This window comes from Typopeltis vanoorti, chromosome 3 (assembly GCF_054136105.1).
Source record: "Typopeltis vanoorti isolate ZY-2024b chromosome 3, IOZ_Tvanoo_1.0, whole genome shotgun sequence".
In the NCBI taxonomy this organism is placed as follows: Eukaryota; Metazoa; Arthropoda; class Arachnida; order Uropygi; family Thelyphonidae; genus Typopeltis; species Typopeltis vanoorti.
In genome coordinates, this window is record NC_143551.1 from 169,689,596 (window position 1) to 169,703,636 (window position 14,041).

The 14,041-nt window shown below is 36.0% G+C and overlaps 1 protein-coding gene across 4 annotated transcripts in view; it reads right to left on the reverse strand.

Moving 5' to 3' along the window:
* Nucleotides 1-14,041, reverse strand: part of ICA69 (islet cell autoantigen 1-like protein) — a 196,201-nt gene that overhangs the window by 91,960 nt on the left and 90,200 nt on the right. For all 4 annotated transcript variants that reach the window (XM_090390956.1, XM_090390958.1, XM_090390957.1 and 1 more), the window contains exon 4: nt 9,619-9,691. In XM_090390956.1, the coding sequence (XP_090247082.1) occupies nt 9,619-9,691 (73 nt within the window). The remainder of the gene's footprint in view (nt 1-9,618; nt 9,692-14,041) is intronic.

The following is a 14,041-nucleotide window of genomic DNA, read 5'->3' on the forward strand; positions in this document are numbered from 1 at the left end:
CAAGACAGTGTTCAAACCAGTTTTAACTTATGGGTCTGAGAGCTGGGTCAGAAGTAAAACACTTGACTCAAGACTAGAGACCGCAGATATAAGAGTCCTGAGAAAGATTAGAGGTGTGAACAGATGGCATCAATGGCAATATCATATTAAAAATGAGGATATTAGGAAAGAACTTGACATTGTCAGCATCCAGGAATGCGTTAGCAGAGTTAATCTCAGGTGGTATGGTCACTTAAACAGAATGAGAGAGGAAAGATTAGCAAAACAAGTGTTCTCTGCCAGGTTGGCATGAAAACGACCCAGAGGAAGACCAAGATATAGGTGGATTGATACGGTACAAAGTGCCTTAGACGATAGAAATATAAGATCTGATAATGTTGGAGTTTTAACAAGTAACAGACTGATTTGGAGGAAAATTGTAGATAGGAAGTTAGTAATGATGTAATTTTTTTCATGTAGTACTATCATATCCTGTACACCCCTTGAGGGTACATGGCAGGAATTTGATGATGATGATGATGATGAGTAAAATTTATATCAGTGGTATTTACAACTAAATATACAAAGGGAAACTTTTAATCATACAACTAAGTTACAATCCAAATATAAACTATGTATTGCTCAATATAATGTCCCATTTACACCATATAATTGTAGTGTTTTGAACAGCTTTTGTCTTGGCACTTTGTCATATGCCTTTTCCAGAACTACAAAATTCAAATAGAGATCCTCATTATATTTTCATGATGTCTCAACTATAATCTGATTCCAACAACCTCCATTTGATTTATTCAACAACTTATTCTTTCTCCAAGTTGGTTGTACAGCAGAGGAAAAAGATGAGTTCTGGAACGTGTTAGATGAAGAAATGAGGGAATTGGAAGAAAATGAGATGGTGATTGTCGGAGGAGACTTGAACGGGCACATAGGAAGACAGAATAGAGACTGTGAAAGTGTGCATGGTGGCCACGGAGTGGGAATGATGAACCAGGAAGGAGAGAGGGTTGTGGACTTTGCAGTAGCATTTGATCTGGCAATTGTGAACTCGTTTTTCTACAAGAGGGAAGAACATTTGATAACATTTAGGAGTGGTAACAACAGCTCACAAATTGACTATATTTTGACTAGAAGAAAACATTTAAGGTTGTGACAAATTGTAAAGTAATTCCAACAGATCAAGTAGCACAACAACACCGACTGCTGTGCGCAGACTTTAAAATAAGATCGAAGATAAGAATTTCTGGATGCCATGGGATGAAGACAATTAAGTGGTTTCGCTTAAAAGAGGAGAGTGTGAGGAATCGTTTTAGGGAGGGGGTGTTAGAGAGGATTTCGGATGGACTGGAAAGTGTACAAGATTGGTGGAAACATAATTCAAAAGTAATCCTGAGCTGTGCAATCGAGGTGCTTGGTGAAACATCTGGAAAGATTAGAGAGCAGAAGTAGGGTTGGTGGTATAATAATGATGTACAAGTGGCAGTGACAGCTAAGAGGAAGGCAAAGCAGAAGTGGGATGAGTCAAGAGTGGAAGAGGACAGAGAGGTGTACAAAGAGAGAAAGCAAGAAGCCAAGAGAGTTGTGGCACAGGCGGAGGCCATGGCATATCAAGATCTGTATGATCAATTAGAAACAAAGGAAGGACAGTGAAAAATTTACTAACTAGCGAAATGTAGAAAAAAAGCAGCAAAGGACATCTTACATGTGAGGCAGATCAAAGATGCTGAAGGAAGAGTATTATGGAGGGATGTGGACATAAGAAACAGATGGAAAATATACTTTGAGGGACTTCTGAATGAGGAAAATGCAAGAACTCACAGAGGAGATGGGCAGCCTTCTGAAGGGATGGTGCAGAACATCGGTAGAATCGAAGTGACGGAAGCCATGAAGAGGATGAGGAATGGAAAATCGGTGGGCCCCGACAGAATTCCAGTGGAGGCATGGAAGGCACTGGGGGAAGAGGGAATTGACCTGCTGTGGGATCTGTTCATGAAAGTTTGCCAACAGGAAAATATACCGGAGGAATGGAGGGAGAGTACTCTTGTTCCCATCTACAAGGGTAAAGGGGATGCACAAGACTGTAAAAATTACAGAGGAATAAAGTTGATGTCCCACACAATGAAGATCCTAGAAAGGGTTCTTGATGGTAGATTGAGGAAGGAGGTGGAGATTGCAAAGGAACAATTTGGCTTCATGCGTGGCAGATCAACAACAGATGCTATCTTTCGGTTACGACAGATGATGGAAAAATATCGAGAGAAACAAAGGGAGCTACATCTGGTATTTATTGATCTGGAGAAAGCATACGATAGAGTGCCAAGGCAAGAAGTCTGGAGGTGTCTGAGGGAGAAGAAGGTGCCGGAGAAATATGTCAGGTTGGTGCGGGAAATGTACAGAAATGTCAAGTGTTCGGACCTGTTTGGGACAGACAGAAAGTTTTCAAGTAACAGTTGGCTTGCATCAAGTCCGTTTCTGTTTAATATTGGGATGGAGGTGGTAACAGAGGAGGTGAGAGAAGATGCGCCTTGGACAATGTTGTATGCAGATGACATCTTGTTGTGTGTAGATTCAAGAGAAGAAGCGGGAACTAAACTGGAAAGATGGAGAAAAGTACTGGAAGAGAGAGGTATGAGACTGAGCAGAAGTAAGACAGAGTATATGTGTTGCGCAGTGGGCGGCGGCGGCCAGGAGACAGATCTGGAGCTAGAAGGAAATGTCATCAGGAAGGTGAGAGACTTTAGATACTTAGGTTCAACAGTGGAAGAAGATGGAGGAGCTGAGAAGGAAGTGGGATGCAGGATACAAGCGGGTTGGAGGAACTGGAGGGAGATGGCTGGAGTGTTAGGCGATAAGAGGGTGCCGATCAATCTGAAAGGCAAAATTTATAGGACGGTAGTGAGGCCAGCTATGACATATGCTATAGAAACTGTGGCCCTGAGGAAAAATAACATCAGCAGGATGGAAGTAGCAGAGATGAGAATGCTTAGGTGGATGTGCGGTGTGACCAGAAAGGATCGTCTGAGAATGACTATGTCAGGGGAACAGTGAAAGTTACGAACTTAGGAGCGAAAATACAGTAGGCAAGGTTGAGATGGTTTGGCCATGTGATGAGGAGGGAGGACAAATATGTGGGAAGGGTCATGCAGATGGATGTGCAAGGAAGGCGGAAGCGTGGGCGGCCAAAAAAGAGATGTAGGGAGCTGGTAGAAGAGGACTTGAAGATGAAGAACTTGAATGTGGTGACAGCCCAAGACAGGAAGGGTGTGGAGGAGACTCATTACAAACAGTGACCCCACTTAAGTGGGAGAAGCTGCAGAAGAAGAAGAAGATTCTTTCTCCAAAAGAAAAGATATTTACAATATGTATATGCCCAAAATGAATGATAGTAAAATATAAATTTAGGAATGATCTGTGAATTTCCCAAATGCATTTTAATCAATGTGAATATTAATTTGAGAAGACAATTTTGCAGGTTGTGGTAATTTCCATACAAAATTTATTTTTTAATTATTGCAGCTTAAAAAAAAAAAAAAAAAAAAAAAAAAAGCTAGTCAAATGCAGATAGTTGGCTATTGAATAGAAAGAGTATAACAAGTAGTCATTCAAACCCAAACATAAGGGGTTAAATCACATTCAATAATTTCTGTACCAGGTCAAAATAATCTCCCCAACACAAAAGTTTTCTTTTGTGCTGGTGAGAGATGTTTTCTTTGTTTGTTGACTTTTCTTTTATGGACTACCACAACTAAAAACATTGCACTATACTGGAAGACATGCTTGATGCCTCGGGCATCATTATATTTTCTAGCAATTATTATCTCATTAAAACTTACACTGTGAAAAGAAAAAAGTGTATATTACCATCATCAGAGACCTTCAGGAATTCAAGGACTCATTGAGAGAGAGGCCATACAACACATCAACATTAGGTGTTATCACCTTCTTTTAAACTCATTCACACTAGAAGCACTCACCACTTCAATGGGCAAACTGTTCCATTCATTCACTGCTCTGTGAGAGAAAAATCTAGCTCTCACCCCTTTTTGAACTGTGTACAAATGTAACTTCCATGAATGTTGCCTTGTTCTCTCCCTGCCTTCCATATACCAAAAAAATTTTTTTATCAACCACTATCCTATAAAACTCTTTCAAAAGTTTATATATCCTATAAAACTCTTTCAAAAGTTTATAGGCTTCTATCATATCAACCCTCTTTTGCCTGTTTACCAGTGTCTGCAGTCCACATATTCTCAATCTGTCCTCATCTTCTTTGCACCCTTTCCACAGCTATTTTATCCCCTCAGAACCAGCAGAACAAATCTGTGCCTAGCAGTCAGGAGTGGTCATATTGGGGTCTTGTAAAGAGAAAAAATTTATTTCGAATCAAGAAGTCAAAAGATATAGTTTGAATATTTTAAATTTCCAGATCAACAACAACAGAAGAACATAACGTTTTAAAAATCATTTCAGAATCCAAAAAATCCTGAATACAAATACAATCTAATTAGAGTAAAATAAACTTCATTTATAGTAATTAAGTATATATATGGATAATTTAAAGGCAAAACTTCATTTTTTTTTTTTTTTAATTAGATGTAACATGGATAAGGAAAGGGGAAATGAATATTTAATACTGGATGGAAGGCTTTCCCAACATAATATAATAAAATTACAAGATAAAAAAGGGGCCACTTATCTCGAATGTATTATTCATAAATACATTTTGAACTTACAATAAATTTATCAGCTCTAAACATACAAGCCCATAACTAAAAGAAATAAATACAAAGAAAAAGGAGAATGTGTGCCAACCAGCAGTACACAGTGGGTATTCCAGTGGGTGTGCTGTGGTAAGACAACATTATTAAAAAAATCATTAAATTTGTATAAAAAAACTCATTTTATTTTGAAAAAAACTGTTCCATTTATACATTACTTCAATCCCTAATATCTGAGATGTAAATGCATTTAAATTTGGGAGTGGAAGACATTTTTTAACTGTCTTTAACAATTTTTATCTTGATCTCATATTCTCAGTTTTAAAAAAAGCGCACAGAAAATATCTTCAACACTGTTTTGAGTTATAAAGAAGGAAAAATAAATTTTAGTTTAAAAATAAAAAATACACAATTTTCTAATAGAAAACACAACAAATAAAACTAACTGCACTTCTCTCCTTGGCTGTAGGTAATCTACTGAGTAGAACTGAACTAAATGTACCATTGATAATCTCTTATTGCTCACCTTCCTTAGAGTCCACATACACCTTGAATTCCCACACAAATTTCAGTCTGTGCAAATGTGTCGGTAAGTGTGCTGCTTAGTCTCTGCGCACCTTCAGCCATTCGAAATGCATGCAGATGCTCATCGCTGACTCCACATAGGAAATCACATTTACAGTCTTTTACCTCTCTTTTCACATAGAACTGGTCAAGGCATGCTTTGATAGCAATATTTGCTCATCTGATTTGCAGTCACACTGCAAATATCTTAATATTTGTAACAGTTCATAACTATTTATTTCAAATAAATAACTGCTTGAAAATTTCATGAATTTTCTGGGTATGCAGTGCATACCTAGCACACCATGAAATATATGCCCTCTGATGCCAGCATATATTTTAAGTATCATCCTGAAACAGCCAATTAATTATACGTTATACTAGATAAATTTTATTATTATTCTTATTGTTACAATTCTCCTGGAATCACTCATCGGAAAAGAAGTTTTTACCATTCCTTATAGTCTCCATATTCACTGTGAAAGGTCAACTGTGCCTAAAACGTATCATCGCACTAAATCTTAAATTTGTTCATAAAGTCTCCTTTACTCTAGTTCTACCACTTGAAAAATCTCTATCATCTATTTAAACAATATAATCATCTCACCCTTCATCATTTATTTGCAGAAACTTTGCAAACTGCATATTTTCAATCTATCCTCATGGCCACAGTCCCGACATCAACCATTTCTGCACCCTCTCCAATGCCTTTTCATCCCCATCAGATCCTTTTTTTCTTTTCTTTTTTTTATGTTGGGCCCATATACAGGAGGTTGGCTGGTCAACCTATAGTACGTTAGTACAGTATATGGGTGGTGGGTTGCGAAAGGAGAAACTTGTTTACATTTGATTTGAATGCCTGTATGTTGTATTTCTTGGGAAATGCATCTGGGGAAAGACTGTTCCACAATACTACAGTAGCAGGGATGAATGAGGAAAAGAAACTTGTTCTGTGGGTTTTGAAGTGTACTGTGAAAGGATGTTGGGCGGCAGCTGTAAGTGTTTCAATGGGCTTAGTACAGGATGCTGTTTCAGATGAACATTTCCCATGGAAATATTTATAGAATATACAGATTGCGGAGACCAGGTGTCTATGTGAAAGGGGGGGATTTGGTGAAGGATGGGTCATTTATTAGTCTAATTGCTCTCCTCTGTATTGAGTCAAGCATTATAAGGGAGCTTTTTGGAGATCCTGCTGTCCAATCTGAACATAATAATCAGATGTTTCCTGATAAGGGGCTTATATAATTATTATTATTATTATGCAACACCTTCAGGGAGTCCAAAGACTCACTGAGGGAGGGCATCCGCTCTACAACTCCCCATCTCCACCAACTACCTTCATCATCCACACCAACGCCATCTACTGCGACCACCACTAGTACTTTCACAGACAATCACAAACATCCATATCCACGGCGGGATTCAAACCCACAGCCTTTTAGCTGGAGAGCGGATACGCTAACCACTCGGCCAACCAGGCTTATCTCTGCTGATCAATTTGCTTCTTATTACTGCAGCAATCCTCTGCCTTTATGATCTTTACAGTATGTCCCTCAAATTTCTATACATAGTCCCAGTATCCTGTGCCTCTTGCACTTCCTCCAGTACAGTCGAAGAAGCAAATTCTGCAGTCTCCCATCTGTGGATCCCAAAGTTCAAACATTACACTTAGCAAAGTAAAATTTGCATTCCCATTCATGTGCCCACCTTTATGGCTTATTCAGATCATCCTGAAGAGCTACTACAGGGCACTATATCTAATAATTCTCCCAAACTCAATATCTCCTGCAGTCCAGTGATAACAAAATTGTAATCTTATTGTAAGTGAATGATGCTATGGACAAATTTATTTTCAAAAGCAAAGATTTCCTCTAATAAAATATTAGCATTTTCATACATCCACATATCATATGAGGGTACCCAAAAATAAACTAAATCTGAACTTAGCATATGTGCATTTTCTAGTTACGGATTATACTATGCATTGTGAGTGTGCAGTTCTCCACTCCAGGATGGCAAGTGGTGTCGTTCTGTGTGAACTGGTTCACTGTTCTGGCTGCTTTTTTTTTTGTTAGTGCTTACAAGCAAGTTTGACGATTTTTTTTCAGGCTGACCATAAGGAACAGAGACTGTGCATGAAATTTGTTTTCTTTTGGGTAAAACTGCAGCTAAAACTATTGTCATGCTTCAGCAAGCCTTTATGGATGATGCTTTAGGTAAAACGCAGGTCTACGAGTGTTTTTTCCTGTTTCAAAAATGGGGACATGCCACTGAAGACCAACCACAATCTGGCCGACCTTCAACAAGCAGAAATGATGAAAACATAGGAATGGTTTGCCAGGTAATCAATTGAGATCATCAAAAGACCGTTGAGCAAGTTTCTGAAGAGACAAATTTGTCATGGAGTTCGTGCCAGTGAATTTGAACAGAAGATTTGCAAATGAAACTTGTCAGCTAAATTTGTACCTTGTTTGCTCACAGAGAATCAAAAAAAAAAAAAAAAAAATGGTGTGAATCTTTGTTGTGATTTGAGGGAGCAAGTTCTTAATAAAAGTTGTGACCAGGAATGAGTCTTGGTGCTACAGTTATGATGCAGAAACAAAACAAACATCAAGCTAATGGAAACATGCAAATTCAGTTTCTAAAGAGACAAATTTGTCATATCTCCATTTAATATCTCTTACCCATTGAGGTCTAATACTGAACATCACCCAACTATACTGATATGAAATGTATGATAATCCACTTGTCTAATTGTATTGAGAAATTGATTGTTTTGTTTCGCAGATTCGAAAGATCATCAACTCGAAGTGCTGTATTTATCATGGGGGAAATACCACCCCTGGGATTACTGAATGCTTTTCACATTATTCATTAAATTAAAATATAGCCACTGAAACTTTTAGTTGGTTTCTTGAATTAAGAAAATGTAGTAAATAACATTTTTGTCATAATGGCTTTCTCAGAAAGTTGGCCTTAGTTGGATGCTTCTTGAACCAGGAAGAGAGTTAATCATAATGAACTGTAAACAGAAATGTTCAAGTTTTTTTTTTTTTCTCCAGCCTTTAGTCTGTTTCTAATAAAATAAGATTTAAAAACAACAACAAAAAACCCATCCAATTTTTCTTACACTGTCCCAGGGAGAAAAATTAAAGTAAATCGATATTGGCACTTTTTTTTCCAGTCAGTAGTCTACCAGTAGCTTAGCTACTGCTGGCATAGCAGTTAAAGTCATTGGTGCACACAAGTTTCCTTACCACATGAAGGTGGAGATACCATTAAGGAGGACTAGTAAAAAAAAAGGATGAAAGTAAAATACAAACTGCAGAAATGAAATTTTTAAGAGCAGTTAACTACTAAAAGAAGTCAGTAAATATAGACCAAAGGGAAGGGGGGGGGAGGAAGACCATCTGCAAGATGGAAAGACCAGTGAAGCTGGAACAGGCAAATGCCTAATCCTGAGAAGAAGGATGATGATACTAGCACTTCCTTGCTATAAAACTTTCATTAAACCCATCTTCTAGCTTCTAAGGGTTAGAAGAAAAAGAATTATAGATAATTTTTAGGCTAAAAAATGAAATAAATTATAGTGTATTTGAATGGGCTTAACAGAAAAAAGTCTGAAAGTTTGGAAAAAAATAGGCATGGAAAAAGAAATAGTTATGATCAAGAATATATCTATTATAAATGTAAGAGCCTGGTGAAGACTAAATTTGGTAATTCAGAGCAGTTTAACTTAATAATGGACTGTATCAAGGAGAATTGTCTTATCTCCATTGCTGTTTACCGTGGTGATGAATGGTGTCCTAGATACAGTTAATGACCAGAGAGGAAATGAGTTTGCAGATGATGTTCTAATTTAGACACATTCAGAAGAACTGAAGCAGAAAATTGGACAAGTGGAACAGTGCGACACAGAACTATTTATATATTAATATCAAGAAGAGTGCAAGTATGTTTTCAAATTGCAGAGAAAATGTACAAGTTAAGGGTATAGTCTCCCTCGATGAGTCCTTGATTCTCTGGAAGTCTTCGATAATAATAATACGACAACAGTGTATCTAACATCATCCTACTCAACTATCTCCACAAAATAATGAGTATGCTGTTTCACATTCAGCAAACTAAACAAGAAGGACTGCTCTATATTATTCTGTTATTTTTAAAATCATATGCAAAATGCACTTTTGATTTCATGATAAAACAAAGAAACAATAAGTTAAAATAAGGCCAAAAAGTGTGTCTACAAGATAACGGATCCTAATGGTGAAAAGGCTGGGTATAAAATGCATGACAGATCATACATATACTATAATTAAACATTATCAATACATACCACATAGCTTGTCTTGATAATTTTCCAACACTCTCATTAAAGTAACACAAGATTCTTCAATAGCATGAAATAACTAAATAATGATGAAACAAAAAAGAATAAGAGGGTTTTAAATTTTAAAACTAACATGCTCACTTTCTCTGAAATGCTTATCAAATGCAACCAAATGTATTACTTTACAAAAGAAAATAATATAAACATTAAATAACATAAATAAAAATTTCTATCCAAGTGTAAGTAAATGTTTGTGCATGAAGTATCTTCACAACTAGGCTACCTATATACAGATGTTAATTTCACATCAACAGTCTCAGATCCCATAATGCAAAGCACACTTACATTTAAGCATGTATATTGGCCACTTCAAGACTATGCATTATTGGAAAGGTCACTAAACAAACTGGTCTTGACCTCTTTGTAAGTAAAGAGATCTTCTCCAAAAAAAAAAAAAAAAAAACAGGTGCTCCTTCAGATTACTCTAACCTCAATGAGTAACCCAAAGGGATCATTCTGCATTACCTCTTGATCACTCCAAGATACTCAGTGACAGGTAAATATCTACCAAAGAGAACAGCTCATCTCCTAGGGAAAGCAATCATCCACTGTAATGCAGTGATCAAGATCACTTCAGCAGGAAACCACATCGAGCTGCATCTACTGAACACTACATCAGTGGGAGCCAGACCCAGGAAGATACCAAGGTTGAATTAATGCAGAATGGGATGGCAAAAAAGATCGCCTTATTATTAAAATACTTTGGATTCAGAGATAGTTGTAGAAAGTTTCTTTCACTTAATTAGTTTAATCCTTTACCTAAGTGTAAGTAAACAAAATTTGCACATGAAATATCTTTATAACTATTTTGCATGCAAAGGGTTAAACAAGAACATAATTTCTTGGCAAGTACATTTTATTTTATCAAGTGAAAAAACTTTCTAAATATACTACAAAAAAAAAAAAAAAAAACATATAGAAAGTTCCTGACTGGTATACTACCATATAGAGCTAAAGGCAGGAGAGATAAGTTATGCATAAAAATAGCTATGCAAATATGAACATTCCATTCTACAGTTAAAAAAACATATAAAATATAAACATTCTTCAATGCATTATTAAGAAAGAAAGCTTGGTTAGAGAAACAAAGCTCAGAAGACTGGAGTATACCAATTATACAAAGTAAAATAATAATATAAAAAAAGGAAACTAAAGAAATGTAGGAATTATAAAGAAATTCCATACTGAATGTAGCAAGTAAGATGTATATAAACACACATTATTATTATTACACAGAAATTTCCATGCAGTATGAAAACAGTGAAATATACACTAACCATCATTTACACAAGTATTTCTCAAACTTTTCTGGCTACAGCCACCCACTAGCTGTATATATATATCTCACTCCACTTACCAGAAGTGAGCCTTCTAAGTGCAAATGGTGGAGTAACTGACATAACATACACAACCTTAATATTTTTCAGTAGAAAAATAAGTCAGAAGAAAATTAGGACAGGAATGGAATGTTGTGAATTATACCAAAAAGTGAGAAACGTTCTTCTTCTTGCTTTAAGCTTCAGTTTGTTGCATCTCCAATACTTCAATGTAGGCAGCCTGTCCATTATTTTTTGGTGTACCAACTTATATTTTCATAATTGGTTACCAGTCTCTCCCTAAAAAAAGAATAGTTGAACTATTCTTTTTTAGATCCATTCTATTAACAAGTTGATTTCATTCCAATTTTCTCTTTTTTAACCATTTGTTTATAGGATTATAATTAGCATTCTAATCTGTTTTATTAACTATTTTCTTAAAGTTTTCATTTCACGTTGTATTTTTGATGTTTCTATTCTTGTTTCACATTAATTCATTCATCAATATTGGTCAGACTACTGATTTATATATTCTTATTTTTGTTAGATATTTATTTTTCCATATAGTTGAATTTAAACATCCTGATATTTTATTAGCCTTCAGAGATGTTCTTCTTCTTCATTTTCTTCAAGTAATGCTACATTATCTGCATATCCAACCAAATTTAAATTTAAGATGCCAAGAAATTATATTCTTGGTTTAATCCTTTATCCAAGTGTATGCAAACAATGTTTGCATGTGAATCATTTCATGACTGGGCTACTTGTATATATAGAGGATAATGACTTAACATCAATTGCCTTAGTATCCCATAATGCAATGCACACATCTCTAAGGACATGTATAATGCTACCCAGACCAGTTTCGAAGTCTCATTAGTGGGAGCAAGACCCAGAAGTGACATAAAGATTGAAGTAATTCAGAAGTCTTATTTCTATATATATAAGTAGTCAAAAGGTCTCACACTTCATTACTAAAATAATCTGGATTAGAAACAAATGTTGAAAGTTTTTTCACTTGGTTATATTATAAATTAAAGATTTCTAATCCAGAGTATTTTAGTAATATGATGTGCCAACTTTTGACTACTTGTATATGGAAATGTGACTTCTGCATTACTTCAACCCTGCTTTCACTTCTGGGTCTGGCTTCAATTGATGAGACCTCAATAAAGGTCGAAACCAGTCTGGGTACTGTCTTGGCCCTTCCCATAATGCAGAGTATTATACATGTCTACAAGGATATGTGCATTGCATTATCAGATACTAAGGCAACTCTATATACAAGTAGCCCAGTCGTGAAATGACTTCACATGCAAACTTTGTTTGCATACACTTGGATAAAGGATCAAACCATGAATATAATTTCTTGGCATCTTTAATTTATAGCATAACCAAGTGAAAAAACTTTCAACAAATTTAAATTTTATTTTTTGATTTTTATTCCATTTCTGTTTCTTAAAGTCTGTTATTATTTTGTCCATGATTACGTTAAATAAACATAAACTTTATTTATTTATTTAGCATTTGGCTAAGAAGAATACATGCATATGCAACCACACACAAACAAAAAGGATGTACAAGAACGAAATGCATTAATGATGTATAAAAGAATACAATAATGTGAAATGACGCTGTAGTCATATATACATATAAAAATATAAAATTAAAATTGAATGCCTAAGTTCAACAGCCGATCAACAGCATCTATAGAAACTGTTATAAAGTCCGTTGCAGATCCCGTGTAGGCTCTGTGAGGACACTCAAACATGATATGTTGTATAGTTTGGTTATCCTCACCACAGTCAGAAGATGAGTTTGGTCTTATTCCCCAAGTAAACAAGGAAGCTCTGCACCTACCATAGTTGGTGCAAACCCTATTTAGGGAGATCCATATTTTTTGAGGTAGGTCGAACCCTGATGGAGGGCTGTTTGGATTAAAGACAGTCTGCCAAATTACTGAGGCTTAGGCAGTCCATTCCTTATGCCATGCTATTGTTGCATCATAGCCCTCAGTGACAAGTCATTGAGCCATTATAATAGGCAAGTGTCTTGACTTAAGCCTCTGTGATGTAAAGCTGTCAATATCAGAGTATATAGGAAGCAGTGGATTCCAGCAAATTTTGTTATGTTTGCGAATCAGGTTGTCCTTTCTTTTAGGGTTACACAGTGATCAGCATTCATTTTAAAAATTTTTATGGAATTTACAACCGTGTTAAAAAACTTTTTTATTCACCAGAGGTCACGCCAGTAGAATAACATGTGATCAAATCATTGTTTCTCTAGCTTACAGTTAATGATGTAACTCAGCTTGTTCTGTATACTTATGTACGCTCCAGATGATGATCTTGATGTGAAGATTGAAACGTCGGGATAATAAAAAAGTTTTTTTAACACGGTTGTAAATTCCATAAAAATTTTTAAAACGAATCAGGTTGTCTTGGCATTGTAGTTGCAGTATGTGGCTCAGAACTGGTAGCCAACATGATGGAGTAGTCTTTATTGTTCCAGAAATTATATGCATTGTCTGATTCAGGACGGTATCAATTAATTTAGCGTGTGCACTGTTCAGTCAGACAGCTGAACAGTATTCAGCAGTTGAGTAAACGAGGCCTAGAGTAGATACCCTTAATATGGGAGCACAAGTCCCCCAGGTTGTTCCAGTAAGTTTATGCAGCATGTTATTTCTAGTCCTTAGTTTGGCAGCAATATTGGAGAGATGTCTATTAAAGGAGAGGGTTCTGTTTAGCTCCTCTAGTGACCTAGAGGAGCTAAATCACTTCTTTGAGAAGTGGCATCTTATTCCAAAAGCACTACCGAGACTGAAACATGCTGTTTCCATTTGAACAATAGCATGGCACATGTGACATTCTTAAGAGTGTCACTAAATGGGAACATACTACCACACAATTTTAATCCGAAGTATCTGGGCATAACATGGACTTAAAGAACTGTCTTGTCTGATCCCTTTCCTTATAGGGATTTTTTGTGTATTTGTGTTCTGATATCTTATTTCACATTCATTTTTTTTCTGTATATATTTTTGATCCTTT